General features: G+C 45.9%; 1 protein-coding gene across 2 annotated transcripts in view; it reads right to left on the reverse strand.

The window, feature by feature from the left end:
- Positions 1-27,996, reverse strand: part of CWC22 (CWC22 spliceosome associated protein homolog) — a 141,934-nt gene that overhangs the window by 85,163 nt on the left and 28,775 nt on the right. For both annotated transcript variants that reach the window (XM_073577480.1, XM_073577479.1), the window contains exons 5-8: positions 16,304-16,432; positions 13,946-14,114; positions 9,474-9,527; positions 71-206 (exon numbers count right to left, since the gene is read on the reverse strand). In XM_073577480.1, the coding sequence (XP_073433581.1) occupies positions 71-206; positions 9,474-9,527; positions 13,946-14,114; positions 16,304-16,432 (488 nt within the window). The remainder of the gene's footprint in view (positions 1-70; positions 207-9,473; positions 9,528-13,945; positions 14,115-16,303; positions 16,433-27,996) is intronic.

Below are 27,996 nucleotides of genomic sequence, written 5' to 3' on the forward strand. Positions count from 1 at the left end.
CAAACATTAAAGTTAATGAGCAAAGTAAAGTGCCCTGACACAGCGAAGAGACGGCACAGCACACACTTACCATTTACACCTCTGGGTGATACTTGAGTTAGTTTAAGACCGCTTTCCTTTAAAAAACCAATAGAAACTTCAACACTGTCATCTGTAGGTCTTTCCAACAGTAATGTCAGCATTTCCAGCGCCAGCACCTCGTGGGCCTGAAGCAAGGAAGAGCACAAACAGAGAAATGTGTTCGCTTATGCAAAAACGACCAACTCCTCGGCAGCAAACATAATAATCACAAGCTGGTCGTACCGATACAAACACTACACAGATCTCATAAATTACAGGGGTTTGGAGGAAGATACAGTTAGAACAAAAATTGTAAATTTCAAGTGCAAATAATTAACCAAGCAGGAATATGGTTAAAAAAAAAATAAAAAAAAAATGCAGTGCCTTCTTGTAACCATCCAAGCTTTTGGCGTGTTTACTGGAAGAGGCCTCACAACGGGTGAAAAAAGGAAAAGAAAAAAAAAGGGGGGGGGTTTAAAACAAAAAAGGTGTTTTCTGATTAATGGGCACTGGCTTTGCAGCTCAAACTGTAATTTTACTCCAAAAATACAAGGCATTCACAATCAATTAGTAAACTGAGCCGACTTGCTTTTTATCTGCGTTGTGGCCACTGAATTCACATTAACATTTAAAAGAGTCATTGGTATACTTTTTTAAAACATGGATTTTTGTGAAAACTCACCGTAAAATCCTTTTCTCTGAGACGCTCAATGGGGGACACAGATACTGTGGGTGTATGCTTCTGCCGCTAGGAGGCTGACACTAAGTGAAAAAAAGAGGTTAGCTCCTCCTCCGCCGTATACACCCTCGCCCCTATTGTGGGCGGAAATCAGGTGCCAAAGCAGTAGGAGAACAAAATCAGCCTTAATACAGGTACAACACGTCCAAAACACCACCCTTATATCAAATTAGTAAATGCTGTGTACCCCAATGAGCGTCTCGGAGAAAAGGATTTTACGGTGAGTTATCACAAAAATCCATGTTTCTCCTTCGCCTCATGGTGGACACAGATACTGTGGGACGTCCTAAAGCAGTCCCTGAGTGGGAGATTGACTCACCGATCCAAGCTACATGCACCTCTTGTTTAAAGGTGTGCCACCACTGCTTGGAGAATCCTTCTACCAAGGCTCACATCCGCCAAGGCCTGAGCATGGATATTATATTGTTTGGCAAATGTGTGCAGGCTGGACCAGGTTGCTGCCTTGCAAACCTGTTCCGTCGAAGCGCCCAAGAGGCACCCACTGCCCGAGTGCGCTCTGATCCCTGTTGGAATCGGCGTGCCTCTAATGCGGTAGAACTCCTGAATAGTCAAACTAATCCATCTGGCTATGGTCGACTTTGAGGCAGCGAGTCCCTTCCTGCGCCCTTCGGGGAGCACGAACAGCGTGTCCATCTGACAAAAGGGTGCCGTCCTCGACACGTACCTCTTGAGGGCTCTTACCAGGTCTAACGTGTGAAGAGCTTTTTCCACACGGTGCACCGGTGCTGGACAAAATAAAGGCAAGATAACATCTTCATTAATATGAAAAGAGCATACGACTTTCGGCAGAAAAGGAGGGGCTGGTCTGAGCACCACCTTATCCTTATGGAAAGTGAGGAACGGGGCTTGGCAGGATAGGGCTGCCAGTTCTGAAACACGCCTGATAGAAGTGATGGCCACTAGGAACACCACTTTCCAGGAAAGGTACCTCAAGGAGATATCCTGAAACGGTTCAAATGGAGCTTCCTGCAGAACACTTAGAACCAGGTTAAGGTCCCAAGCATCCATAGGCGCATAATAGGGAAGCACCAAGTGGGAGACTCCCTGGATGAAAGTCTTCACCTGCAGATTGGTAGCAATTCTGCGCTGGAACAGAACGGATAAGGCCGATATTTGTCTCCTCAGGGAGCTTGGGGCTAAGTCCGAGTCTAGGCCCGACTGGAGAAAGGCCAAGATGTTGGGGATTGAGAATCTCAGCGGAGAAACACCGCGGCCTCGACACCAAGCAAAGAACACCTTCCAGGTGTGGTGGTAAATTCGTGCTGAAGCAGGCTTCCGGGCGCTAATCATTGTAGCGACCACCTTGCTCTCGAACCCTGCCTGGGTTAGAATCCAAGATTCAACGGCCATGCCGTCAAACACAGGGCCCCTGAGTTCAGGTGGCAAATCGGCCCTCGAGAAAGTAAATCCGGGCGCTCCGGCAGGCGCCAAGGAACGTCGGTGAGCAGCTGCATTAGGGCTGCGTACCACACTCGACGAGGCCAGTCTGGGGCCAGCAGAATCGCCGGGCCCCCTTCCGTCTTGATCTTCTTGATGACTCTCGGAAGTAGTGGCAGCGGGGGAAATAGATATGGGAGGCGAAACTGGTTCCATGGCAGAACCAACGCGTCCACAGCGATTGCCTGCGGGTCCCTGGCCCGAGCGACATATGTGGGCACCTTGGCATTCATTCTGGACGCCATCAGGTCCACATCCGGAGTTCCCCACAGCTGACAAATCTGCCGGAAGACTTCGGGATGTAGAGACAACTCTCCGGACGCAAGACCCTGCTGGCTGAGAAGTCTGCCGCCCAATTTTCGACGCCCGGGATGTGGACAGCCGAAATCACCGAGTGGTTTACTTCGGCCCACTGCAGAACATGCCCCACCTCGCGCATGGTTGCTCTGCTGCGGGTGCCCCCTTGGTGATTTATGTAAGCCACCGCCGTGGCGTTGTCCGACTGAATACGGACAGGTCGGCCTGCTAGAAAGTGATAAAACTTTTGCAGAGCCAGCCGAATTGCTCGTATCTCCAATAAGTTGATCGGGAGGCGTCCCTCCTATGGCGACCACCATCCCGGAGTCGTGTGGTGGCGAAACCCCGCTCCCCAGCCGAGGAGACTGGAGTCGGTTGTCATCACCCCAATGGTCTGGGGGGAAAGGTTTCCCCTGGGTCAGAGAGGATTTGGTTAACCACCATCCGAGTGACTGCCTGACTTGAAAAGACAGTCGGCACTGCCGGTCGAGCGTGAAGGGATTCTTGTCCCAAGCTGACAAAAGGGTGTGCTGCAGGGGGCGAAGACGGAACAGGGCGAATGGTACCGCTTCCATTGCTGCCACCATTTTCCCTAGACTCCTCATCCCGGATCGGATGGTATGAGGGACTGGTTGCCGAAGTGTCCCGAATCCCTGCCGGAGCGCTCGCACCCCCTCCCGAGGGAGAACTACCAACCCTCGGCGAGTGTCGAGAATCATTCCTAGGAAGGAGATCCTTTGAGCTGGCACAAGGGATGACTTCTTCGCATTCACCAACCACCCTAAGTGGGCAAGAGTATTGATATTGACATTTTCCTCTCATGCCCGTATTGAAGGGCCTTTGACCAAGAAGTTGTCCAGATAAGGGAAGACGACTATGCCTCGAGAATGCAGTATGGCCATGACAACTGCCATAACCTTTGTGAACACTCTGGGGCCGTGGCTAGCCCGAAGGGTAGTGCTACAAACTGAAAATGTAGATCGCTGATGGCGAAGTGTAGAAACCTCTTATGAGGAGGAAAAATGGGAATAAGCAGATATGTGTACTGGATATCTATTGAGGCCAAGTATTCTCCCTGCTCCATGGCCGATATGACTGACCGGAGAGACTCCATCCGGAAATGTCTGATCCTGATAAATTTGTTCAGAAGCTTCAGGTCCAAAACAGGCCTGGTAGACCCGTCCTTTTTGGGAACCACAAACAGGTTGGAATAGAACCCCTGATTTTTTCCATGTTCCGGCACTGGAACAATAACTCCGTTGTGCTGGAGCGATTTGATGGCTCCCAATAGAGCCCTTGCCCGGGCATCCGCTCTGGGAAGCCGGGAAAGAAAAAAACGTCTTGGCGGGTATCTGACATATTTTATTTTGCAACCTGAGGCCACCAATTCCTTTACCCATGCGTCGTGAGCGACATTGGCCCAGACGTGGAAAAACCAGAGTAGGCGGCCGCCCACCTTGTCGGTGTCATCTGGTAAAGGCCTCGAGTCATTTGGCCGACGATCTTTGGGATCTGGATCCCCTCGATCTGGGCTGCTGAGTACGCAATCTCCCCAATGGGTTGGCTCTATATGAGACCTGCCGCTAACTATCCTGGTTTGGGGGGCCTGATGCAGCGGAATTGGCCGCTGTAGTCCACCCGATGTTGCGAAAAGCCCGAAAACGTGCCTGAAACTGGTGACGAAAAAGCGGTTTGACCCTTTGTTGAGGGAGAAACCCGCTCCTTCCTCCTGTGGAGTCGGAGATAAGTCGATCCAACTTCTCCCCAAATAGGCGGCAGCACTGATTAGGCAGGGAAGTCAAGGACTTCTTAGAAGAATCGGCTCGCCATGTCCTTAACCATAGGGCTCTTCTGATCGAAATTGCATTAGCGGCAGCAAGTGCCGAGCAATTGGCCGCATCCAAAGACACATTGATTACACAGTCTCCGGCCATCGCCATCTGACCTGCGATCTCCGAAATCTCTGCAGGTAGATCCTGCTCCTGAGCGACCTTGTTTCATGTTTCTGACCATGATATCATAGCCTTGGCTACCAAAGTTGTTGCATACGAGGGAGCGAGTGCTGACCCTGACGCCTCATATACTGAGCGAGCTAAGCTCTGTATAAGGCGATCCGTGGGATCCTTAATCGAGGAAACACTAGGGACGGATAGCAGGGTCTTAGTGGCTAGGCGCGAAACCGGAGGATCCACCATCGGGGATTCCATCCATCTTTTACGGAGGTCCGGAGCAAACGGATAACTTGTTTCGAGTGCATTTTGACCCGAGAAACGCCTGTCTGGATGTTCTCTGTGCCGCTGCACTATGTCCTCAAACTCCGGGTGAGAGGAAAAAATTCTGTGCGGGCGCTTCACTCACTTAAATGCCACTTTATGCCTCGTAGCCGCTGCGGGATCATCCTCAATCCCCAGGGTCTGATTGACGGCTTCTATGAGGCTGTCCACTGTTTCACGTGACCCTGGAGTGACCAGGTCAAGGGGCTCATCTGGGTTGCAATCTGAGGTCTGCTCGCTATCAACCACTGGTGATGGGAAGCGAAAAGCAGAGCTTACGGATGCCAAGGCACCGGATGGACAGGGCGATACCGTGTGGATTCGTTTCCACCGGGTCTGCCTGGAGTGAGAGCGGCCCCTGCAGGCCGGAGGCTTTTGTGAGGTGGAGGTTCCCTCTAAGGCTGGCGAGCCATCATCCCTGCCCCTATCTGGGGCTTGAAGGGACTCTATTGCTCTCGTAAGCGATGCCATGGACTGTGACAGTGATCGGGTCCACTACGGGGGATTTGACACATTGGTCGCGGTCGCAGGGGAGGGAACCTGGGCACGTTCAGATTCGCAGGCTTCGCATAATCGCTTGCTCTGCGCCCGCGGAAACGCAGCCCGACAAGAGACGGATCCAGCCACCCTCAGCCTTGCACGGCCGGTGGCTTCCGCCGGCTGCGGGCTCCAGCCCTGAGATCTTCGCAGGAGCACTCCCAGACCCTCTCCTCACCGATGAAACTCTTCAGCCTGAGCGCAGGTATGTGAGGGGGCCTTGATAAAATAGGATGGTGCAGGCACCTTAGCTTCATCTAACCCCTTCAGGGGGTGAGGAGAGGGACCGTCCGCCACCTTGCAGCACCGCAGTCTAAGCATTGGTGGAGCAGTGGGGGCTGCACGGACTAGTCTTGTGCCTCTGTACAGCCCATGGTTTCAATACCTAGGGGTGGTCAGAGCTAAGTCCGGCATTGTGTCCCTTGACACGGGAGAGGATACGTGGAGGGACACTCGTACGTGCTCGCCTGTTATTGGTTTGGGGAAATCGGACCCTTTCAATAGGATCCGTTGCCCCAGTTACATCTTCATGGAAAAAGACGAAAAAAGTCTGGAGAAAAAAAACAGACGTGTGCCTCCATGGACACTAAGCAAAAAAACTGTTTTCCGCCCGCAATAGGGGCGAGGGTGTATACGGCGGAGGAGGAGCTAACCTCTTTTTTTCACTTAGTGTCAGTCTCCTAGCGTCAGAAGCATACACCCACAGTATCTGTGTCCCCCAATGAGGCGAAGGAGAAAAATCAGCTACATTTTTTGTGTTACTTAAAGAGAATCTGTCAGCATGTTTTTGCTATATAATCTGAAAACGGCATGAGGTAGAGGTTAAAACACAGATTTCAGTGATGCCTCTCTTATCAAGCTCAATGGTTTTGTTTGCATGCAATGACTGTTTTAGCACCAGGAGCTTATCATTGCCGGGACACAGTAGAGTGCATGCTATTCTGACACGCCCCCTCCTGTGATAGGCACCTCACTGTCAGACTATGTATATACAGAGCCTGGTGTGGGCGGGGTTAGATTTCTCAGCTCTGCTCCATTCTAAATCATAAAACTCTGGATTGTTTCAAAACGGCTGCACCCAGTAAACTAAGTGATACATCACTGGATTCAGTTTCTCTTTGACTACATCATGCTGCTCTCAGATAAGGGAGCAGAAATCTGCTGACATATTCCCTTTAACTCCTCTCCTTAGTGACTACCAACACGACTGACCTAAGATATAATTGAATAGCATCCCCTATTGGATGAAAATGCAACAGCTGTCGGCTGTATACTATAGCCGACACCCTGCTGCATCAGACACATTTGTTGTTGGCACCGACAATGGCACTTTAAACCCTTTAGATGCTGCTGTCAATATTGACTACAGCATCTAGATGGTCAACAGTGTGAGGGCTCCCTCTTTAACCCCATCAGCGCCCTTAGATCTAGATTGTGTGGTTCTGATGTTTGCCAAGGGAGTTCACAGCCAAATAACGTCTTTAGGGTCTGCCGGCTATAGTGACCTGTTCAGAAGTTGGCGACATTTTGGTGGTAAAAAAAAAAAAAAAAAAATATTTCCTGTTATGCCACTGTGTGTAAATTCCTGAAAAGCACCTGAACGGTTAATAAACTACCTGACAGCAGTTTTGAATATGAGGAGGGGTGCTGGTTTTAAAATAATATCAATTTGAGGATTTCCAATTTATACAGCTCTGGCAAAAATAAGAGACCACTGCTAAATTTTCAGTTTGTCTGATTTTTCCCTTCATAGGTATATTTTTTAGTAAAATGTAAATTGCTCTTTTATTCTGTAAACTACTGACATGTCTTCGAATTTCCAAGCACTAAATTGTGTATTTATTTTCAGAAAATGAGAAATGGTCGAAAGAACAAAAAATGCAGTGCTTGCAGACCTCAAATAATGCTAAGAAAACAAGTTAATAATCACTTAGAAACAACAATGCTAATGTTTTACCTCAGGAAGAGTTCAGAAATCAATATTTTGTGGAATAACCATGATTTTTAATCACAGCTTTCATTTGTCTTGGCATGCTTGCCACCAGTCTTTCACACTGTATTTGGGTGACCTTATGCCACTTCTGGTACAAAAATTTAAGCAGTTCTTCTTTGTTTGATGGCTTGTGACTATCCATCATCCTCTTGATTACATTCCAGAGGTTTTCAATGGGGTTCAGGTCTGGAGAATGGGTTGGCCATGACAGGGATTTGATGTGGTGGTCCTTCATCCACACATTGATTGACCTAGCTGTGTGGCATGGCACATTGTCCTGCTGGAAAAAAACAGTCCTCAGAGTTGGGGAACATTGCCTGAGCAGAAATAATCCACTGTTTTTCCAAGATAACCTTGTATGTGGCTTGATTCATACGTCCTTCGCAAAGATTAACCTGCCCAATTCCAGACTTGCTGAAACATCTCCAGATCATCAACAATCCTCCACCAAATTTCACAGTGGGTGCAACAAACGGTGGCTTGTACGCCTCTCCAGGTCTCCGTCTAACCATTAGACGACCAGGTGTTGGGCAAAGCTGAAAATTAGACTCTTCAGAATAGATTACCTTGCTCCAGTCCTCTATGGTCCAATCCTTCAGCCTGGCTCTCCTTTGCTTCTCATTGATGAAAGGCTTTTTTCTAGCTTTACACATGACTTGAGCCCTGCCTCTAGGAGCCTGTTATGAACTGTTCTTGCCGTGCACTTCACCCCAGCTGCCATTCCTTTTGTAAGTCACTTGCTGTCATTCTGCGGTTGCTGAGTGACATTCGAATAAGATGACGGTCATCCCAGTCAGTGGAGAGTCATTTTCGCCCTCTGCCAGTCTGTAGCTTTGTTGTCCCCAATGTCTGCTGCTTGACCTTGTTGTAATGGACTGCTGTCTTGGAAATTTTAAGGATGGAGGCAACATGATGCTCACTGTATCCCTCTGCTAGTAAAGCCAGAATTGAGCCCTTCTTTTCCTCACTCAAGACTTTTCAACTCCTTTGGCATGGTTAAAAGTTATTTTTTCATTTCTATTACATTTGGGATATTACTAGCACTTGTTTTGCCATCCAGCTTGTCCTATTACAAGAGGATTGAGAAAACTTCAGCAGGGTTTTTGGTTTTTTATACTTTCCTTCGCTAAATAAGATTTGGTTCAGGTGATCACCTAATCTGAAGCACATTAAGTAGAAAGAGGTATACTCTGATTGGAATTCAACTGACACTGGAATGGAATGGCTGTCAGACATGTAGAGAAGCTGATTATTATAAAACTGTGCAGCGGTCTCTTAATTTTTGCCAGAGCTACAAGTTCCCCAAAGTCACTTCAAAACTGAATAGGTCCTTCATAAAATAAGTATTGTAAGTTTACTTGAAAAAAAATACTGCTACAATTTTAGTTTCTAACATCCTAACAAAATAAAAGATCATTTTACAAAATTATGCTGATGTAAAGCAGACATGTGGGAAATGTTATTTAAGTAGCACCCCCATCAAAATTTTTATCCTATTAATATATAGAAGTCATCATATTATAAACCACTAAAAAAACGCCTAGTGAGAGCTTACTCTAAAGGGCCTGTCACACTAAGCGATATCGCTAGCAATATCGCTATAACGTCACTGGTTTTGTGACGTTATAGCGATATTGCTAGCGATATCGCTATGCCTGATACTTACCTCCGACCGCTCCCCCGCTGGTTATCGCTGATCGTGCGAGAACGTCCTGGACCGTTTCTCGTCGTCAGCTTCCTGCTGGGCTTCCTGTGGCGCCGACGAGCGACGCGTGGACGCGGGCGGAAGGACGTCAGGATCGCCGCGTCTGACAGGTAAGTAGCGACCCCTGCTATGTAGCTGGTGAGATCTGCCTGTGTGGCAGCTCACTAGCGACCACTTAACGATGTACCAGCGATCCTGACCGCGTCATATCGCTGGTCGGGATCGATGGTACATCACTAAGTGTGACAGTACCTTAAGTGTTGTTATTTTACTGGGGGAGGAGAGGGTAAACATACTGATTGAGAAGAGGTTGGCTGAGGGTCAACCCTTTTAAGAGATGAAGCAGCTTTTTCCTACTGTCAGTAACTAATATGTCAGAACTAAGAAAACAGTAGAAAACATTTTACTTACCACATTCTGATTAATGAGATGAGCAACAAACTTCGAAGACGTTAAACAAAGTGTCTGAGAACAGAACAAAAAATATGCTGCAGTCAACAGTGGAAATGTCAGCACCCCTCCATACACAGAAGCCACATAGCAAGGCAAAGGTGTTGTCAGACTTACAAAAATCAATTTTGATTTACCACGGGTACCAGATGGTGAATAAAATGGTAGTCAGTGTGACCAAAAAAGTAATTTGGCTGCTAAATTCTTAAACTAAGGATCCAAAATGAGCCCAAGTAGTTTTTAAGAAATTGTTTTCCATCCTATTAAAACTAACAGCACCACACTTGCCCATTGGTTGAGTCTGGCAGTACAGATCAGCTCAAAGATGCTGGCGCTGTAACAGCCTAAGGAGAGGTCGGGGTTTTTGAAGACAGTAGCCATGATGTTCTGATCCTGTACAACCCTTTCAAGCCCAGAGCCCTGTAGCAGAGACCAATTTAAAGGGAATCAGTCAGCAGGTGTTTGCTACCCCATCTGAGTGCAGCATGATGTAAGATGAAAACAAAGAAAAGATGTATGTACCAAGGGTGCAATCAACCTCAAAAATCAAAATAATATAATAATACCCAAAGATACTAAAATAATGATAGCAAATTTTATTAACATATGAAAAAACACATTCAAGTGACAAAAATTAAAAAAACAATTAAAAAGCCAAAATATGGCCATGAAAGACACTCCAAAGGCTAAAAGATCCCATAATGAGGATCAATTGCTCACCTCCTCCAAAATGCTGGGCAAAAACACACAAAACAGAACTATATTCTATGTATTTTATCATCTGGCCCATTTTCATGTGTTATAATCAAGGCTTTAGTGTTCATGTTCTTCTACATTAAGTCTATTTAACCAGATTTAAGGATTTATATGTAATACAGCCTTTGAATTTATGTGCATAATGCCTTGTCATGTTATAAAGTGAGATTTTGTTCACCACATGCTCTATTCAGGTCCTATTTCTACACATTTATATATTGTATGATATAGTTCTGTTTTGTGTGTTTTTGCCCAGCATTTTGGAGGAGGTGAGCAATTGATCCTCATTATGGGATCTTTTTGCCTTTGGAGTGTCTTTCATGGCCATATTTTGGCTTTTTAATTGTTTTTAATTTTTGTCACTTGAATATGTGTTTTTTCATATGCAAAATAAAATTTGCTATCATTATTTAAGTATCTTTGGATATTATTATATTATTTTGATTTTTGGGGTTGATCGCACCCTTGGTACACACATCTTTTCTTTGTCTTCATTTTCCATTTCATATGTGTGTGGTCAGCAGTCCCCCCTACACTTTACAGTAGTGCCCTCAAGCCTCCCTGTTGTTTAGCTGCATGATGTAAGGGCATAATGTCACGGGGCAGTTGGAACAAAGCAGGAGACGTGGAACCTGGGCCCCTGAACTACCCCTCAGGCTAAGGGGGTGCCCTGACTCTCCTTAACTTGGGGGTACACTTGAAGGTAGTGAGGCCCAAGTCCCCGACCTGTCTATCTCCTGTTTAGCCCTGAGCTAAACCACCAACCCCCTCCCCAGTAGGGGAGACAGGGAATAAAGTGAACTGCACCCAATAACTCACAAAGGAAAATAGACACCACGGGGTTAAAGCAACTAAAACCCAAAACTTAGCTTTGCTCTGCTGCAAATGCTCCAAGCAACAGAGAAAGGATCCGATCAGCATCCAGCAGCAACTCCACTGCTCCAGATAAGCTGAACCCCCTCTCCACCAGGTAGGTCCTGTCTTCACCACGGTTGGATAACAAATGAACAATATTACCAACAGTGATTTACTGCACATGGCGACCTTTTATAGGAAGGAGGGGGGGGGAGTAGTCATCACCTGTTGGTTAATTCAAACGTGTAGTAAACCCCAGCGGCCACCGGGGGCAAAACCAGCACCAAAACAACTACAGTTGTAGTAAATCCCAGCGGCCACCGGGGGGAAAAGGAAAAAGCTTTCTATAAGAATCCACATTCTGCCACGGCTCCAAAAATGGACCGTGACACAGACTGGGATTTCAGCGATGTGTCACTTACTGAGCTGACTGCTGTCACTTTGGTATAATCACTGATGTCACTGCTGCAGATCTACCACTTCTCTGACATATTCAGGACCTCAGTATAACCCCACCCTTCAGCACTGATTGGCAGCTTTCTACCCATGTACACAAAAGCTGCCAATCAGTGGTGTGGGCGAAGTTACACAGAGGTCATGAATATGGAGGACTGCTAGTCTTCTAGTTACTATCCCCTGCTGATAAAACAATAATTTTATGAAAACTACACAGCCCAGTTGCTGACATCACTAGAATCGGGGTCTCTGCCTTTACATTATGCTGCGGTCAGGTAAGGTGGTAAAAACATGGTGACAGATTCTCTTTAAAACATCATTCTGCATACATGCTACTACAGGGAGCCTCCTATATACTGTGTATTGTGTGCAATGTATAAAAGTATACAAAAAACTACTAGGCTACCTCTAGTGGTGGCAGCTGGAAGCCTGAACATAGACCAATTTGTTTCCTGTACACACTTTCACAGACCAGTCTACTATAAAGGCTGACACCGAATAATATGCAGTTTAGTGTACAGGTTCTCTTTATTTAACAAATCATTTTTATTTTTGATTTTTAATTTGGTGACCACAAGGGTGTGTGCACACGCTGCGGATTCTGCAGCTGTTCCGCAGCGGATTTGGCCGCTGCGAATCCGCAGCAGTTTTTGCTGCGGTGTACAGTACCATTATTCCCTATGGGAATAAAAAACCGCGGTGCGGATTTTTCCGCACGGTTTTCCTGCGGTTTTGAAACCACAGAAAGAATTGACAATTCTTTCTGTGGATTCCGCTGCAGTTTGCCATCTCCTCCATTGTGGAGATGAAAAACCGCAGGGCAAAACCGCAGAGCAATCCGCAGGTCTTTTGACCTGCAGATTTACCTGTGGATTTTACAAAATCCGCGCGGCCAAATCCGCACCCCAATCCGCAGCGTGTGCAAATACCCTAAAACATCACTTGGCTTTTTATTTTGTTATACCTCCTAGCCAAAGGCTTCCAAAGATATTCCATTTGTCAGAGGGGTTGACCACTTTATAAATATATCCATACAAGACTGATTTTTGTGCCCTAACTTCCATACCAATGATCCCTTTAAGAAAGGCCTGGGGCCAAAAACAAAGCGCTGGATGGATTTGCCATAACTTACATACCAATGATCTCTTTAATAGAAGCCTGGGAGTGCTGAGGGATCTGCCCTAACTTTCATACTGGAGATCCCTTTAAGAGGGAAGATGTGCCTATGGGATGGAGGATGTGTGATGGGGATATGGGCACGGGAGGAGGTGATCCATTTCTGTCATGTGCTCTCTGCTCATTTCTGGAGAGCAGACAATGGCTGGGAGCTTATGGTCCCGAGGATGCTAGATTTGTGGAGTGGAAAAACTGTTGCTCATAGCAACCAATCACAGCTCAGCTTCTTTTAAACAGCTCTGGTGAAATGAAACATGCTTTGCGATTGGTTGGCGATAACACACATACATTCAATTATATATATATAACCATCATACATATCCACGATCCCATAGGCCCGTGCCCATATACCCATCATACATATCCTCCATCCCATAGTCGAGTGCCCATATACCCATCACACATCCTCCATCCCATAGTCCCATGCCCATATACCTATCACACATCCTCCATCCCATAGTCCCGTGCCCATATACCCATCATACATATTCGCCATCCCATAGTCGAGTGCCCATATACCCATCACACATCCTTCATCTCATAGTCCCATGCCTATATACCCATCATACATGTCCTCCATCCAATAGTCCCGTGCCCATATACCCATCATACAAATCCGCCATCCCATAGTCGCGTGCCCATATACCCGTCATACATATCCTCCATCCCATAGTCCAGTGCCCATATACCCATCACACATCCTCCATCCCATAGTCAACCATTATGACATCATAATGAGCGGCGGGGCTTGCAACCTATGATGACATCAGCGTCGCCAAGGCAACCATTATGACATCATAATGAGGGGCGGGGCTTGATACACACACACTTTCCCCCCCCCATTATGTAGATAGGGGCAAAATTGTTTGGTGAATTGGAACGCACGGGGTTAAAATTTTGCCTCACAACATAGCCTAGGACACTCTCGGGGTCCAGAGTGTGACTGTGCCAAATTTTGTGGCTGTAGCTGCGACGGTGCGGATGCCAATCCCGGACATACACACATACATACATACACACACTTGAGCTTTATAGGTTAGATATATTTTTTTTTTCCTACTTTTTTTAAAGGAAGACAACTTTTTTTATAATAATAATAATACTCTGTATATGAGAGAATAGACTAACAATAGCAGCACAATATCTGATAGGGTGAAATTTAGCAAGAGAATACAAGTTTCATGGCCTACCTTATCATTTCTTCTGTAACCCTTGCGGAAATTCAGAATGAGCCTTTTTAGAATGAGTTCTCCAATCTGAGGGAACTTGGAGTTGATGATCGCTACCAAGGCAGCATAAACATGAGTGAAAATAGGAGAAGCGCTCTGAGCAAGGAGAACAGATCTGGCCAGCTGACCTCTATAAACAACATAAAAGACAGTGCTTACTATAAAAAAACACAATATCAAAGTATAGAGATAAAAAATATTACCTGTAAAAAGACAAGATACACTTATAAACAGACAGCAGAATTATAACACTTCTTTACTCTGTCCTAGGACATTATACATCCGATTTTACTCTTTACAAATCTGCACCAGTTTCAATCCTGGAGACCATTTACAGACCACCATAAACTGTAGCTGGAGGGAAGAAGACAGGAACAGGCATTTTCCGATTCATCTTGATTACTGCTTTACTGGAGGTCACGCCATATATCTTAACCCTGCTGTACTGTTCGGGTCAATATGACCCTAAATGATTTTTGAGACCCTGCAGATTTTTTTTTAATGAGGATTTGAAACTAGTGGTTCCTTGACTTCTCCTCATTTGTGGAGCTCTACATTTTTTTTTTGTTTACTTTTTGCTACACGATGATTGTTACACTTGTACTGTTCGGGTCAATATGACCCGATAGCATTTTATACTGTTCTACAGGTCTCTGATTATTTCTGACTGCAAAAGTTATGTTTTTTTATGTGTACTTCATCTCAAAATGGTGGTGGTTTCACTGTTCTTATCACTAAGAAAGTCATTATCTAGTCTGTTTGTGAGAGAGGAGAAAGGTTTCATGAAACTTCTAGAGTACTGCGGTTTGATTCTAAAATAGATAGAATGGAAAGAAGAGCTAAAGATAAACTAGCCCCTATTAGAAATGTTTGGAATCAATGGGTAGAGATTCTACCAGAATTGTATAATAGTGGTGAAACTGTAACTGTTGATGAGCAACTGGTGGCATTCCGAGGTAGGTGCCCATTCAGACAATATATACCAAGTAAGCCAGAAATATATGGCATCAAGATCTGGACACTTTGCGACAGCAAAAGTTCATATGCTCTAAATGTTCAAGTGTATACAGGAAAAACCCCTGATGAAAGACCTGAAACAAAATCAGGGTATGCGTGTTGTTCTCGATTTGACTCATGGACTAAAAGGACAAAATGTCACATGTGACAACTTTTTTACATCCTATTAACTAGGCCAGATGTTGAAGAAAAAACAACTTACCATGCTGGGTACTATGAGAAAAAACAAGCCTGAACTACCGCAAGGTATCCTTAGCAAGAGAGAGGTGTACAGTTCTACTTTTTATTTTTCTGGAAATACAACTGTTGTTTCCCATGTTCCAAAAAAAACCAAACAGTTAATTCTAATGAGCACAATGCACCATGGCAATGCCGTAAGTGATAGAGAAGACAGAAAGCCTGACATTATTTTGGATTATAATGCCACAAAGGGAGCAGTTGATACTTTAGACCAAGCAATATCAACATATACATGCAAACGCAAAACCAATCGGTGGCCAATGATTTTATTTTATAACATACTGGACGTTTCTGCATACAATGCATTTTTTTATGGAGAGAAATCGACCCCGATTGGAACCGGAATAAGCTGCATAAAAGAAGATTATTTCTTGAGGAATTGGGAAAATCCCTGGTGAGGCCATATATTGAGCGCAGAAAAGTGACCCCACAGAAGTGATGGAGCAACAGCCATTGTAAAAAGTGTCCAGCATGCTCAAGAAAGAGACTCCACATCCACGGCCTCCACCAGCACAGCTACCAGCAAAAAAAGGAAGAGATGTAGCTTCTGTCCATCTTCCTCTGACAATAAGACTAATCTGACATGTGCTGGATGTTCAAAATATCTGTGTAAAGGACATGTGTCTTATTATTGTGTTCAGTGTAAAAACGCATGAACATGTTCAGTTTTTTCTTTTTTCTTTCTAAAAAGGTTGAAGTTTTTATGATTTTTCATTTGTTGATTTATAAAATTTGTTTTCAAAAAGTTAAATTTCATGTTTAAGTAATAGTAATGTAAAGCTTCTTTGTTATTTGTGTGCAGAATGTCAACAATCGAAGATAATTGCAAAAAGCCTGTGTAACCTTTTTCAGAAAAAAATAAATAATTATGTTTGAATTTAAATTTTTCATTTGTATGTTCACATACAGTATTTTAATGAAAAAAGTATTCAAATAAAACAATTAAGAGTAGCTAAAAATCAAGAATTAATAGGTGGGTCATATTGACCCGGGAACAGTACAAGTGTATAGCAAATGCGAACAGAACAGCAGGGTTAAAAACCTAAAATAAAGATCGCTTACCTTCCGCGAATAATGTTTTCCTGCAGAATCTCCTGGATAATATTTCCAATGTTAGAAACGTTCACTTTGTTGATGAGACCATTGACCGATTTCTTCAATGCCTCCCAGCTCATTCTTTGGTAAGCTAGACTGTTATATAAAAAAAACAAAAAAAAAACAAAACAAAACAGATCAGTATCCCCAAAAACAAATTGATACAATGAAGGTACATGATTCAATAGGGTAAGAAATAAATCACAATGTATCGGTGCAGCTGCTAGATATGATTCAGAGTCACACACTGGGTTCATATTTGTAGTTGTACGTAAAGCTCCATTTATCAGGTATGGCTACAGGAAGCAGAAGTTGTATGCCACTTCCATGATCTTAACAGTGGCATAAGCTAAACTGAGGTTTTTATTTTGTGCACAATTCTCCATCTTGTTGAAGCGGTGCTCCCTAAATTATCCAGCAGCCTGTTGGTGTTATTGTCCAGAGGATCGATGCAGATGGCACAGCAGGTTACAAAATATAACATTCAGAAACTTACCAAAAAGGACACAAAGCCTTCCCGCTGCGGCTGCGCCAATTTCTTAAGGTCCAGGAAGTGCGCAGATGCGGCGGGAAGTTTCAGTGTGTTTCAATGAAAGAGGCTGAAGGGCGTATCTTTTCTCGTGGATTCGGATGGAGGGGCCAGTGATGAGATTCATCAATCAGCCTCCTCCACTGACACAATGAGCCTTCCCGCTTCCCACGCATAAGCCCTACACATTTGAGATTCTCACCTTGCTGCACAGCAATGGACTAGTGAGAAAAAATAAGAAGGGGAAAGAATCTAAAGGGGTCCATCTCCAATATCCTATCCCAATATGCAGTTGGTGTAGTAATAATAATACCCGGGTTGCGGGTAGCTGAGAGATGGGCAGGTCTGGCTACCCATATACCTCCACCTGTGGGTGTGGTTACAACTTATGTAATGAGGCTGTTGTTTGGCACATGGTCTGCGTGCAGAGAGGGAGAAGTCTTCCCGTGTATGTGGTTCCAGACCGTGTCTGAGTGCTGGACAATACCCCAGCCTGTGTGCCAGAAACTGTGTGAGGTCAGGGTTATGTGACCTGGCCATGTGAGTTAGTGGCTGCTGGTGTCTTGGGAGAGCAGGAACTCCCACATAGCTCATGGAAAAGCTAGAGGACTGTGCTATGGACACTGATACTTTGTTTTTGCCTGTGCTTTTGGGATTATGAAGCAAATAAACCCACGTGGACTTTGAAAGGAACGTGAATCCGGGCAATCTGAGTGAGCACAATCCTTACACCACATATTTCCACGGTTTTCGTCCGGGTTCTCCACTTTCCACCCACACTCCAAAAACATAATGATATAGGGATTTTTGTGTACTCACCGTAAAATCCTTTTCTCCGAGCCAATCATTGGGGGACACAGAGACCGTGGGTGTTATGCTGCTGGCCACTAGGAGGACACTAAGTAAACCAGAAAAAAGTTAGCTCCTCCCCTGCAGTATACACCCTTTCGCTAGCTGAGATTCTCCAGTTCGGTGAAAAAAGCAGTAGGAGCATAAACAGTTAACAATAACCATAACAATATCAACGCCTAAGAATGCTACAGTGAGCCAATAGGCTAAAAAGGGTGGGTGCTGTGTCCCCCCAATGATTGGCTCGGAGAAAAGGATTTTACAGTGAGTACACAAAAATCCCTATTTCTCCTACGCCTCATTGGGGGACACAGAGACCGTGGGACGTCCTAAAGCAGTCCCTGGGTGGGGCGCACACATATGCTAATACCCCATATACCACTGAGTTAACACCGTGGTACTGCTGATTGCAGGCAGCGTCTGCCGAGAGCTGCATCCGCAGAAGTCTGAGAATGAATTAGGCAATTTTTGTAATGGTACCCAAGCTGGACCAAGTTGCAGCCTCACAGAGAGGCCTGAGAATGAATTTGGTAACTTTTTGTAAAACTATGCAGACTGGACAAAGTCGCAGCCTTGCAGACCTGTTCTGCCGAGGCCTGGTGCCGAAAGATCGAACAGGCGCTCACTGACCGGGTAGAGCGCGCCTTAATCCCCGCTGGGACAGGCGCGTTCCTGACCCGGTAGGATACCTGAATCACCAAGCGAATCAACCTGGCAAGACCCTTCCTATGTCCGTCTGGGTATGAACAGGGCATCTGACTTGTGGAAAGGAGTCATCCGCGAGATGTACCGTCTCAGCGCCCTAACCACATCCAGAGTGTGGAAGGCCTTCTCAATGCAATGGACTGGCGCTGGAACAAAGGGAAGGCACAACAATTTCCCCGTTGAGAAGGCAAGAGGAGAGGACCTTGTCCAGGAAGGACGGGAACGTCCCCGAGAACTACCTTTTCCTGATGAAAATTCAGAAACGGAGAACGGCAGGAAAGGGCTGCCAATTCCGAAACTCGGCTGATTGACGTAGTTGCCACTAGAGAACACCTTCCAAGAGAGGACGGTCAGTGACACGTCCTGCAGCAGTTCGAAAAAGAACCTCCTGAAAGGCTCTGAGAACCGGGTTAAGGCCCCATGAGTCAAATGGTTTTCTATAAGGAGACGCCACATGGGAAACTCCCTGAATGAACATCTTGAGCTGAAGCTTGGTGGCAATTTGTGTTGGAAAAGCACTGACAAGGCCGAAATTTTGCCGTTGAGCGAACTAAGCGCAAGGCCTGATATTAATCCGGATTGAAGGAATGCCAATATGGCCAGAATGGAAAATACAGGAGGTGATCGACCATGAACCTTGCGCCACAAAAAAAGGAAGGTTGTCTAGGTATGGTGATAGATGCGCATGGACACAGGCTTCCTGGTACTAATCATGGTGGAAATCACGTCGTGAGGGAAACCAGCCTGAGCTAAAAACCAGGATTCAACGGCCACGCCGTCAAAGATAGGACCCCGGAGTTCTGGTGGTAAATCGGGCCCTGTGAGAGTAGATCCATATGATATGAAAGTCGCCAGGAGACGTCGGCGACTAGTTGTATTAGTTCTGCATACCATGCACGGCGCGGCCAGTCTGGCGCGACTAGGATCACTGGCACTACCTCCGCTCTGATCCTCTTGATGACCCTCGGAAACAAGGGAAGAGAAGGGGGGGGGGGGGGGGGAGATGTACAGGAGCCGGAACTGGAGCTATGGCGGAACTAGAGCGTCCGCTCCAATGGCGTAAGGATTGTGCAATCGGAAAATAAACTGAGGAAAATTGTTGTTTAGTCTTGAGGCCATGAGATCCACATCCGGAGTCCTCCAACGATGACAAATCTGCTGAAAGAGTTCCGGATGAAGAGACCACCTCCCCGAGGCAATACCTTGGTGACCGAGAAAATCTATCTTCTAATTTTCCAAGCCCGGGATGTGGCTTGCTGAGATGAGCGAATGGTTGGTCTCGGCCCTACGAAAGATGAAACTCACTTCGTGCATGGTCATCCTGCCCCAAAAACCTCCCTGATGGTTGATATACGCTACAGCCGTGGTGTTGTCGGATTGAGACCTGATGGGGAGACCTGCGAAGAGATGGTGGAAACTCCTTAGAGCTAATCTGATTGTTCTTATCTCCCAAAGTTAATGAGACGTGACCCTCGGGTTGACCAATGACCTTGTGCCGTGAGGTGACGAGGGACCGCACCCCAACTGAGGAGACTTGCGTCGGAGGTTACTACCAACCATCTTACTGTGGGGAAAGACCTCCCTTGATTCAGGGAGGACCTCGGTGTCTACTCCATGAGGGCTTGCCTGTCCCGCAGGGACGGAGGAATCAGACGGTCCAGGGAGAACGGGTTCTCGTCCCAAGCTAACAGCAATGCATGTTGTAAGGGATGGAGGTGGAACTGTGCAAATGGAACTGCTTCCATCGCTGCCACCATCCTTCCGAGAACTCTCATGTTGAAACAAATGGAGAGAGAAACTGGTCAAGAAAGTGGCCGCTCTGCTTTTTGTAAGGCTTGGGTCTCTCCAGGAGGGAGAGTGGTGAATCCGCGGGAAGTATGAGCCGGTCCTGGGAGAGACTTTTTGCAGTCTATCTTCTGCCCTAGGCGGGAAAGAGTATTTACTGTTATCCACAGATTCCTTGCAGACTGGAAGGGACGGACCTTGATGAGCAGGTCGTCCAGATACGGTAACAGTACCACTCCCCGAGGGTGAAGAATGGGCATGAAAGCCGCCATGACCTTGGTAAAGGCCCTGGGAGCGGTGGCGAGTCTGAAGGGCAAGGTCACGAACTGGAAGTGTTCCTCGTGAGATGCAAAACGCAGGAACAACTGGAGGGACGGGCAGATCGGAATGTGAAGGCAAGCGTTCTTGACGTCGATGGATGCTAGGAACTGTCCCTTTTCCATGGAAGCGACAACCGATCGGAGAGTTTCCATTTGGAATCGCCGTACCGTGACAATGTGATTAACAATTGAGATCCAGAGATGGGTCGCATAGACCCGTCCTCTTTTAGTACCACAAAAGAAGGACTGAATAACATCTCCTGAACCCTTCGTGAAGGGGGACCTGAATGATAACTCCGTCCCTTAGAAGAGCCTGAACAGCCCGAAGGAAGGCTCGTCTTTCTCTTGGAGGAAGAGGAAAGGAAAACTCAAGTTGGAGGGGGGGGGGGGGGGAATTGTATATTATATCCGAAGAAAACCAGCTTCCTTTTTTTTTTTTTTTTTAATCAGATAGTTTTTATTAAAAGTTTTGTAAATGACAGGCATATACAACTTACAACATGTTGTCAAACATTCCCTTCCCCCATAACGCCCCCCTCCCTTTGTCCGATGGCATGGACTGGTACATAGCGAATAAACCCAATTCTGTCGCACAACCTTCTCATATGAGAAATGGCGAGCGACAACCGACACTAGACCACCTCCAGGGCCCACCCACTAATCCAGAAGATTCGAGGCAGCCAGGCTGGGAATCTTCAACCATCCCTCCCATATTTTCCCAAAAATATGTGGCACACCCCTCCTAAGGTACACAGACTTTTCCCTATATAATATTTGGTTCAACCTATTAATATATTCTTTTCTTGAGGGGATTTTGGCAGAAATCCAGTGATAAGCTATCAGCTTTCGGGCCACAAATAGCATTCTGGCCACAGCAATTTTAAGGTATTGATCCCCTCCCACCTCATCAACATAACCCAGAACACAAATCATGGGGTCCCTGGGAATGTCCTGTCCCGTGACTAAGTGTATAAGGCCAAGGACCACGATCCAAAATATCTGCAAGCAAGAGCATGTCCACATCATATGTAAAATGTCCGCATTATCCGTCGTGCACTTGGGGCATCTTGAATCCGACCAGCTTCCTGACCCATTTGTCATCATTAGGTAGATCTATGAGATCTGGCTCCCCTAGATCCAGAAGCCCTAGGCCTGGGTTTCCAAGAACGGTTAGATCTGTATGAGATCAGGGAGCCTCTGTCTCCACGCGGGGACAGACTTGATCCAAAAGAGAAGGTAGAGGAGGACCAACTGGAATTGTTGCGAGAAAATCTAAACACGTCAACTGTTGGAGCGAAAACGGCCGAACAGCCTTTTGTTGAGGAAGGAATTTACTTGTCTTCTCCCCTGGTAGTATCAGAAATGAGCTGGTCCAGTCTCTCTCCAAAAAGATGACCCACTTCAAAAGGGGGGAGAAGTCAACAAACTTTTAGATGTGGCATCCGCCCACCAGCCGCGGAGCCCTGGGGCTCTTCTAATGGAGATCGCATTAGCGGCAGTATGAGCCGCGCAATTGACTGCCTGAAATGAAGAGTCTACTACAAAGTTCGCTGCGTGAATCATCTGGCTGGCGACAGAGGTTGTCTCCGGAGGAAGATTGGTGCCCTGGAAGGCAGTAATCAGAACTTCTGCCCAAGCGGCCATGCCTTAGTGACCTAAACTGCGGCGAAGGATGGAACAAACGCCGCTCCTGAAGCTTCCAAAAAATTGAACGGGCAGGGTAGTCAATTTGATGATCGGAGGGGTATCTGACCGAGGGACCCTCAGAAACAGACAGGAGCGTTGTGGAAGCAAGACGCGGTACAGGAGGGTCCACCGGAGGGATCTGTAATTGATCCTTCATTAGGTCTGGATCAAAAGGGTATTTAGCAAGAGAGAACTTTTGCCCAGTGAACCACTCATGGCTGATCCCTATGATACTGGACGGCTGGTAAATAACCAGCGCACACGCTTATTCCATAAATGAGGAGTGCTGGAGCGGGAATATTTTCCTCATTCAACCTCAGAATCCTGTTGACTGATTCTATAAGAGAATCAAGCGACTCTTGATCAGTTGGGGGATTCTGAGGGGCTGACGTGACAGATACAAAATCAGAGTTATGCTCGCTGTGAACCTCAGGAGAGGGTGAGCGAGAGACAGGAGTCGCTGATGCTGAGGCTCGAACGCGACTAGGAGACGCGCCATTAGCCCGCTTTGACAGAGACAGTCCTCCCGGAGGGGGAATATAGCCTTGGTCAGAGGCTCCACCGACCGTAACAGGGGAGCAGCCCACTAGGGGGTACCAGACGCAGGAGGCGCGTCAGCAGCGGCTGCGAGGGGCGTTGGAGCGCAGGTCGAGGCGCGGTTCGGGCGCAGGCCGGGTCGCAGTCCGTGCATAACGGATTAGCTTGAGCACTGGAGAGTCATGCTCGCTGTGGTAAGGCCGACTTGCAGGTAGTACACACGGTAGAAAAAGCGCAGTGTGCTTATTAGCGGCCCGTTTAGCCTCCTGTGAGGCATAGCGCTCCAGAAAGGGTTAACGGCAGAGTCTGACTGCAGCTGCAGGTAATGTGCCGGGAAGGGGTTAAGTTAAGCTTTAATCTGAGGGCAGATGCAGCTTACCCACGGTCCTGTGTTATGTCCCCCGGGAGGAAAACAGTGGCCCTGTGGCGCCACCCGGAATTCGGCTGCTCCCGAAAGGGTTAACTGCAGCAGAGGTAACAGACATGGCCCCCGAGATTAGAATTGCGCATCTCGTTTGGAATGAGAGGCATCAAGAGGAGGGGGCGGTGACGGCGCTATTCAAATTGTGGCCTAGTAGGCCGGAAAAGCCGGGGACTACATTTTTGGCCGACTCGCGGTAGGCTACGGGGGGGGCGGCGCTATCGAGGGCGGTGCTATTTAAATTGCGGCCTAGCAGGCCGAAAAAGCCAGGGGCTAAATTTCTGGCCTCCCCGCGGCGGGCGCCAGTGTACCGCCTCTGACGCTAAGTCAGCGCTTCTCCCGGGGACAAGGACCCGACCCCATACCTCCACTCCTGTGCTCAGTCAGGTTGTCGCTGTCCAGGGTCTTTCAGTCTCATCCTCCAGGCGATGTAGCAGAGCTGGAGGAGGTTTTACAGGGGGGCATTGCTCAATCGATCCACCCTCTGGGTAGGGGGACGGAGAGCTCTGGGGCTGATTCAGGGCAGCCGAAAAAGCGCTGTTCAGGTCTGCTCCATGCACTCCTGTGCTACGTCCTGTTGAGCTTGACCTCGTATCCATGGAGTACCGACCATAAGGGAAGCATCGTCAGAGGAATCAGCCCCATTCGTTGCAGGAAAGCGTACGTGAAGGGTTACTCCACGTGCTTGCCTGTTGTTGGTTCGGGGGAGAGCGGGCCATAGAAAGGAACCGTCGCCCCCTTCACTCCGTTAAATAAAAATTTACAGAAAATTCAAAAATAAAATAAAAACGGTGGGGTCTGAAACCAGACCCAAGTGCCTCCTATAGACACTAACTAAGAAATGCGGAATCTCAGCCAGCGAGAGAGTGTATACTGCAGGGGAGGAGCTAACTTTTTCTGGTTTACTTAGTGTCCTCCTAGTGGCCAGCAGCATAACACCCACGGTCTCTGTGTCCCCCCCAATGAGGCGTAGGAGAAAGGGAATTTTGATTTTAAGCCCCTCTTGTGACAGTGATGATAATGTGTGTAAAATGCTGTGGAATTAATGGCGCTATATAAGCTAGTAAAATAAATAAAAACATGAGCCATAAACAAAATTAAAAATCCCTCCATTTAAGAATAGAGATAATTTTAATAGCAAGTAAATTGCAAAGGTGCTCGTTTATGCCAGGATTTAGTAATCTTACCCATTTTATATAGCGAGAGTAACCCTTGAAAGTGATGGTGGCATTTAGGAAACAAGTCCAGTGGAACCTCACTAGATCAATGCGTCACATGAAATAAAAGAAAAAAGTGTGTACAAAGCAGTACGGATCACACAATAGTACGTGATCACAAGGCATCCTTGCTATGAGCGTCCCGAGCCTTTAAAAGCACCGATAACACTCTGCCGAACAACTTGGGGTTTGCGGATTTGTCACATCTTGTTTTCCAGCTCTGTTCTAGTCTCCTGCAAATCTGTACATTTAATAACGACTCCCACTTGATTCCTAGAAACCCCGCCAGCTGGTCCCCTTTCATCCCACCCTTGTTCACGTTCTCTTTCCACCCACCTCTCTCACAATTAAAGCTTTTGGAAGGAACTTAAGCCTCAGCCATTCTCTCGCTCTTTTATTTTGTGTTGGATCCTGTAGACTCGCTAAACTGAAGTAATAAAAAGATTTGTACGGAGTGTTTCTATTAGTCATTTTATGCTCATGTGCAAACAGCGGAGCCCACGATTAATGTATGTGCGCCTCCCGCAGCGACGGACCCCTCTATAATATAATGGGCATACTACGGCTTAATCTCATTATGTGCTTTATTCTAAGATCTCCCTGTTCCTACCCGTGAATTCTTCTTTACCAGATTCTTTTCCTAAAGACATTTTCCACCTCTGCGCTTGTTCTGTAGTAACACAAGTAACACTTTTCTATTATATCTGGGAAAATCACTTAAGTCTATTCACACAAGTGTTTTTCTCAGATTTCTGAGCCATCATACTTACAGGAAAAAAATAAAGTTTCTATTACTTGCCCCACTGATATCACACTGCAGTATTAGCCCAAAATACACCCTTACTTATACAGTATATACCCCTAGAATCATAGAATCGTAGAGTTGGAAAGGACCTCCTGGGCCATCTGGTCCAACCCCCTGCTCAAAGCAGGATTCGCTAAATCATCCCAGTCAGATGTCTGTCCAGCCTCTGTTTGAAGACTTCCATTGAAGGAGAACTCACCACTTCTCGTGGCAGCCTGTTCCACTCATTGATCACTCTGTCAAAAAAAAATTTCTAATATCCAATCTGTGTCTCCTCCCATTCAGTTTCATCCCATTGCTTCTAGTCTTTCCTTGTGCAAATGAGAATAAAGATGATCCTTCAACAATGTGACAGCCCTTGAGATATTTGTAGACAGCTATTAAGTCTCCTCTCACTCTTCTCTTTTGCAAACTAACATTCTCAAATCCTGCAACCTTTCCTCATAAGACAGGGTTTGCAGACCTGTCACCATTCTGGTCGCTCTTTTCTGAACTTGCTTCAGTTTGTTGATGTCTTTTTTAAAATGTGGTGCCAAAAACTGGACACAATATTCCAGATGAGGTCTGACCAAAGAGGAGTAGAGGGAAATAATGACTTCACGTGATCTAGACTGTATGCTTCTGTTAATACATCCTAGAATTGCATTTGCCTTTTTTGCTGCTGCATCACACTGTTGACTCATATTCAGTCTGTGATCTATTAGTACACCCAAGTCTTTTTCACATGTGCTGTTGCTTAGCCCTATTCCTCCCATTCTGTATATGCTTTTCTCATTTTTATTGCCCAGATGTAGTACTTTGCATTTTTCCCTGTTAAAAACCATTCTGTTAGTTGCTGCCCACTGCTCCAGTTTATTTATATCTTTTTGAATCCTCTCTCTCTCTTCTCTAGTATTAGCTATCCCTCCTAGCTTTGTGTCATCAGCAAATTTAATCAGTTTACCCTCAATTCCTTCATCTAAATCGTTGATAAAGATGTTGAACAATACAGGGCCCAGGACAGAGCCCTGTGGTACCCCACTTGAGACATTCTTCCAACTGGATGTGCAGCCATTTACGACCACTCTTTGGGTCTGATCACTAAGCCAGTTATGAATCCACCTAACAGTTGCCTTGTCCATTCCATACTTAGTCATTTTTTCAATAAGGATTGTATGAGATACTTTGTCAAATGCTTTGCTGAAGTCAAGATATACTATATCTACAGCATTTCCTTGAACCACCCAATCAGTGATTCCGTCATAGAAGGAAATTAAGTTAGTCTGACATGACTTATCAGTTACAAACCCACTTCATTCTTATCCAGGTACTGACATACATGGGGCCCACTTTGTAGCTACATAGAAATAAATACAATACCACCAATTGTATGGTTATACACACTAATGTCAGGGTATAATATAAGGTAGTACACTTCTTAATAATATGCTACGGATTGGCACCCATATTGTGGTACAAACTCAATGATCTCCTGGTGCTTATTAACCATAGTCTGCCTATGGGGAGTGCATTATACAATATAGTCTGCGTACGGGGGTGCATTATACAGTATAGAATCTGCCTTTGGGGTGTGCATTATACAATATAGAGTCTGTCTATGGAGAGTGCAGTATACAATAAAGAGTATGCCATAGAGGCCTATGGGGAGTGCATCATAGTATATATATATATTCCTATGGGGGGTGCATTATACAATATAGAGTCTGCTTATGGGTGGTGCATTATACAATATGGTATCTGGCTATGTGGGGTGCATTATACCATTAAGAGTCTGCCTACAGGGGTTCATTACATAGTATAGAGTCTGCCCATGTGGGTGCATTATTCCATACAGAGTCTGCCTATGGGGGGTGCATTATACTACAGTTGAAACTAGACAAATAAAATGCCTTAAAACATTCTCTCTCTCATTCTGGCATTTGGCAAATATTAATAATTATGGTAATCCTAATTGACCTAAAACGGAAAAGATTTATTCTGATTTCTTGTCAGATATTGAGAAAAACATGCATGTGTGTTTTTATATAGTGTATGTAAACTTCTGGTTTCATACATACAGCATTGAAATAACCTGTTCACAATATCAAAGTATGTCATAGGGTGGGCAGGGGTTAAACAGTCAGTTTTGATGACATCACAAAGCACATAAACATCATAGACATCATATGACATCACAATTGGCATAGAATGAGGAAAGTGCAACACATGAGCCATCTTGTTTCATTAGAGCCTGACAGCTTGAAGGAAACAAGTCCAGGTAGGGAACTCTTCACTTATGACGCCACTCACAAATTGTTTAGATGGGGGATTAAAAGTGGGATTCAGAGCTGCATCATTCATCTGAAAATCTTATCAAAAAGTGCTATAGCCTGTGAAATTTATAATGATTCTATGATTTAAAAAAATGCTATTGATCAGCTTCTAAGGAAAATCTGCACATTTGGGTTCTTTCTAAGCGAGTGTGAGCCCAGCCAAACAGGAGTTACCACTCTAGACCACCCCTTCCCTAAATGAGGACGTGCTGGCGATCAACTGATCATTGTCACTGGTCTTGAAGACCCTCAGCAATCGGCTGGTTTTGCCCTTTATGACACCCATGTGCTCTAATAAAAGCATATAGGAAGGGGTGGGGCAGTGAGACAACTCCACTTGGTTCCATTTTTGGGTAGCTTTGCCATTAATGCTGTGAAAATGGTATCATAACATAAATTTAATTGAAGACTGCTACAGTTCTCCATTGTCAGCTCTCTTGGTCCTGTTGGATCAGGGGTGACCAGGAACTGACGGTTTATCGTGGTCAGGAATT

This window comes from Dendrobates tinctorius, unplaced genomic scaffold, assembly GCF_039654945.1.
Source record: "Dendrobates tinctorius isolate UK_male_01 unplaced genomic scaffold, ASM3965494v1 ptg000056l, whole genome shotgun sequence".
Lineage (NCBI taxonomy): Eukaryota > Metazoa > Chordata > Amphibia > Anura > Dendrobatidae > Dendrobates > Dendrobates tinctorius.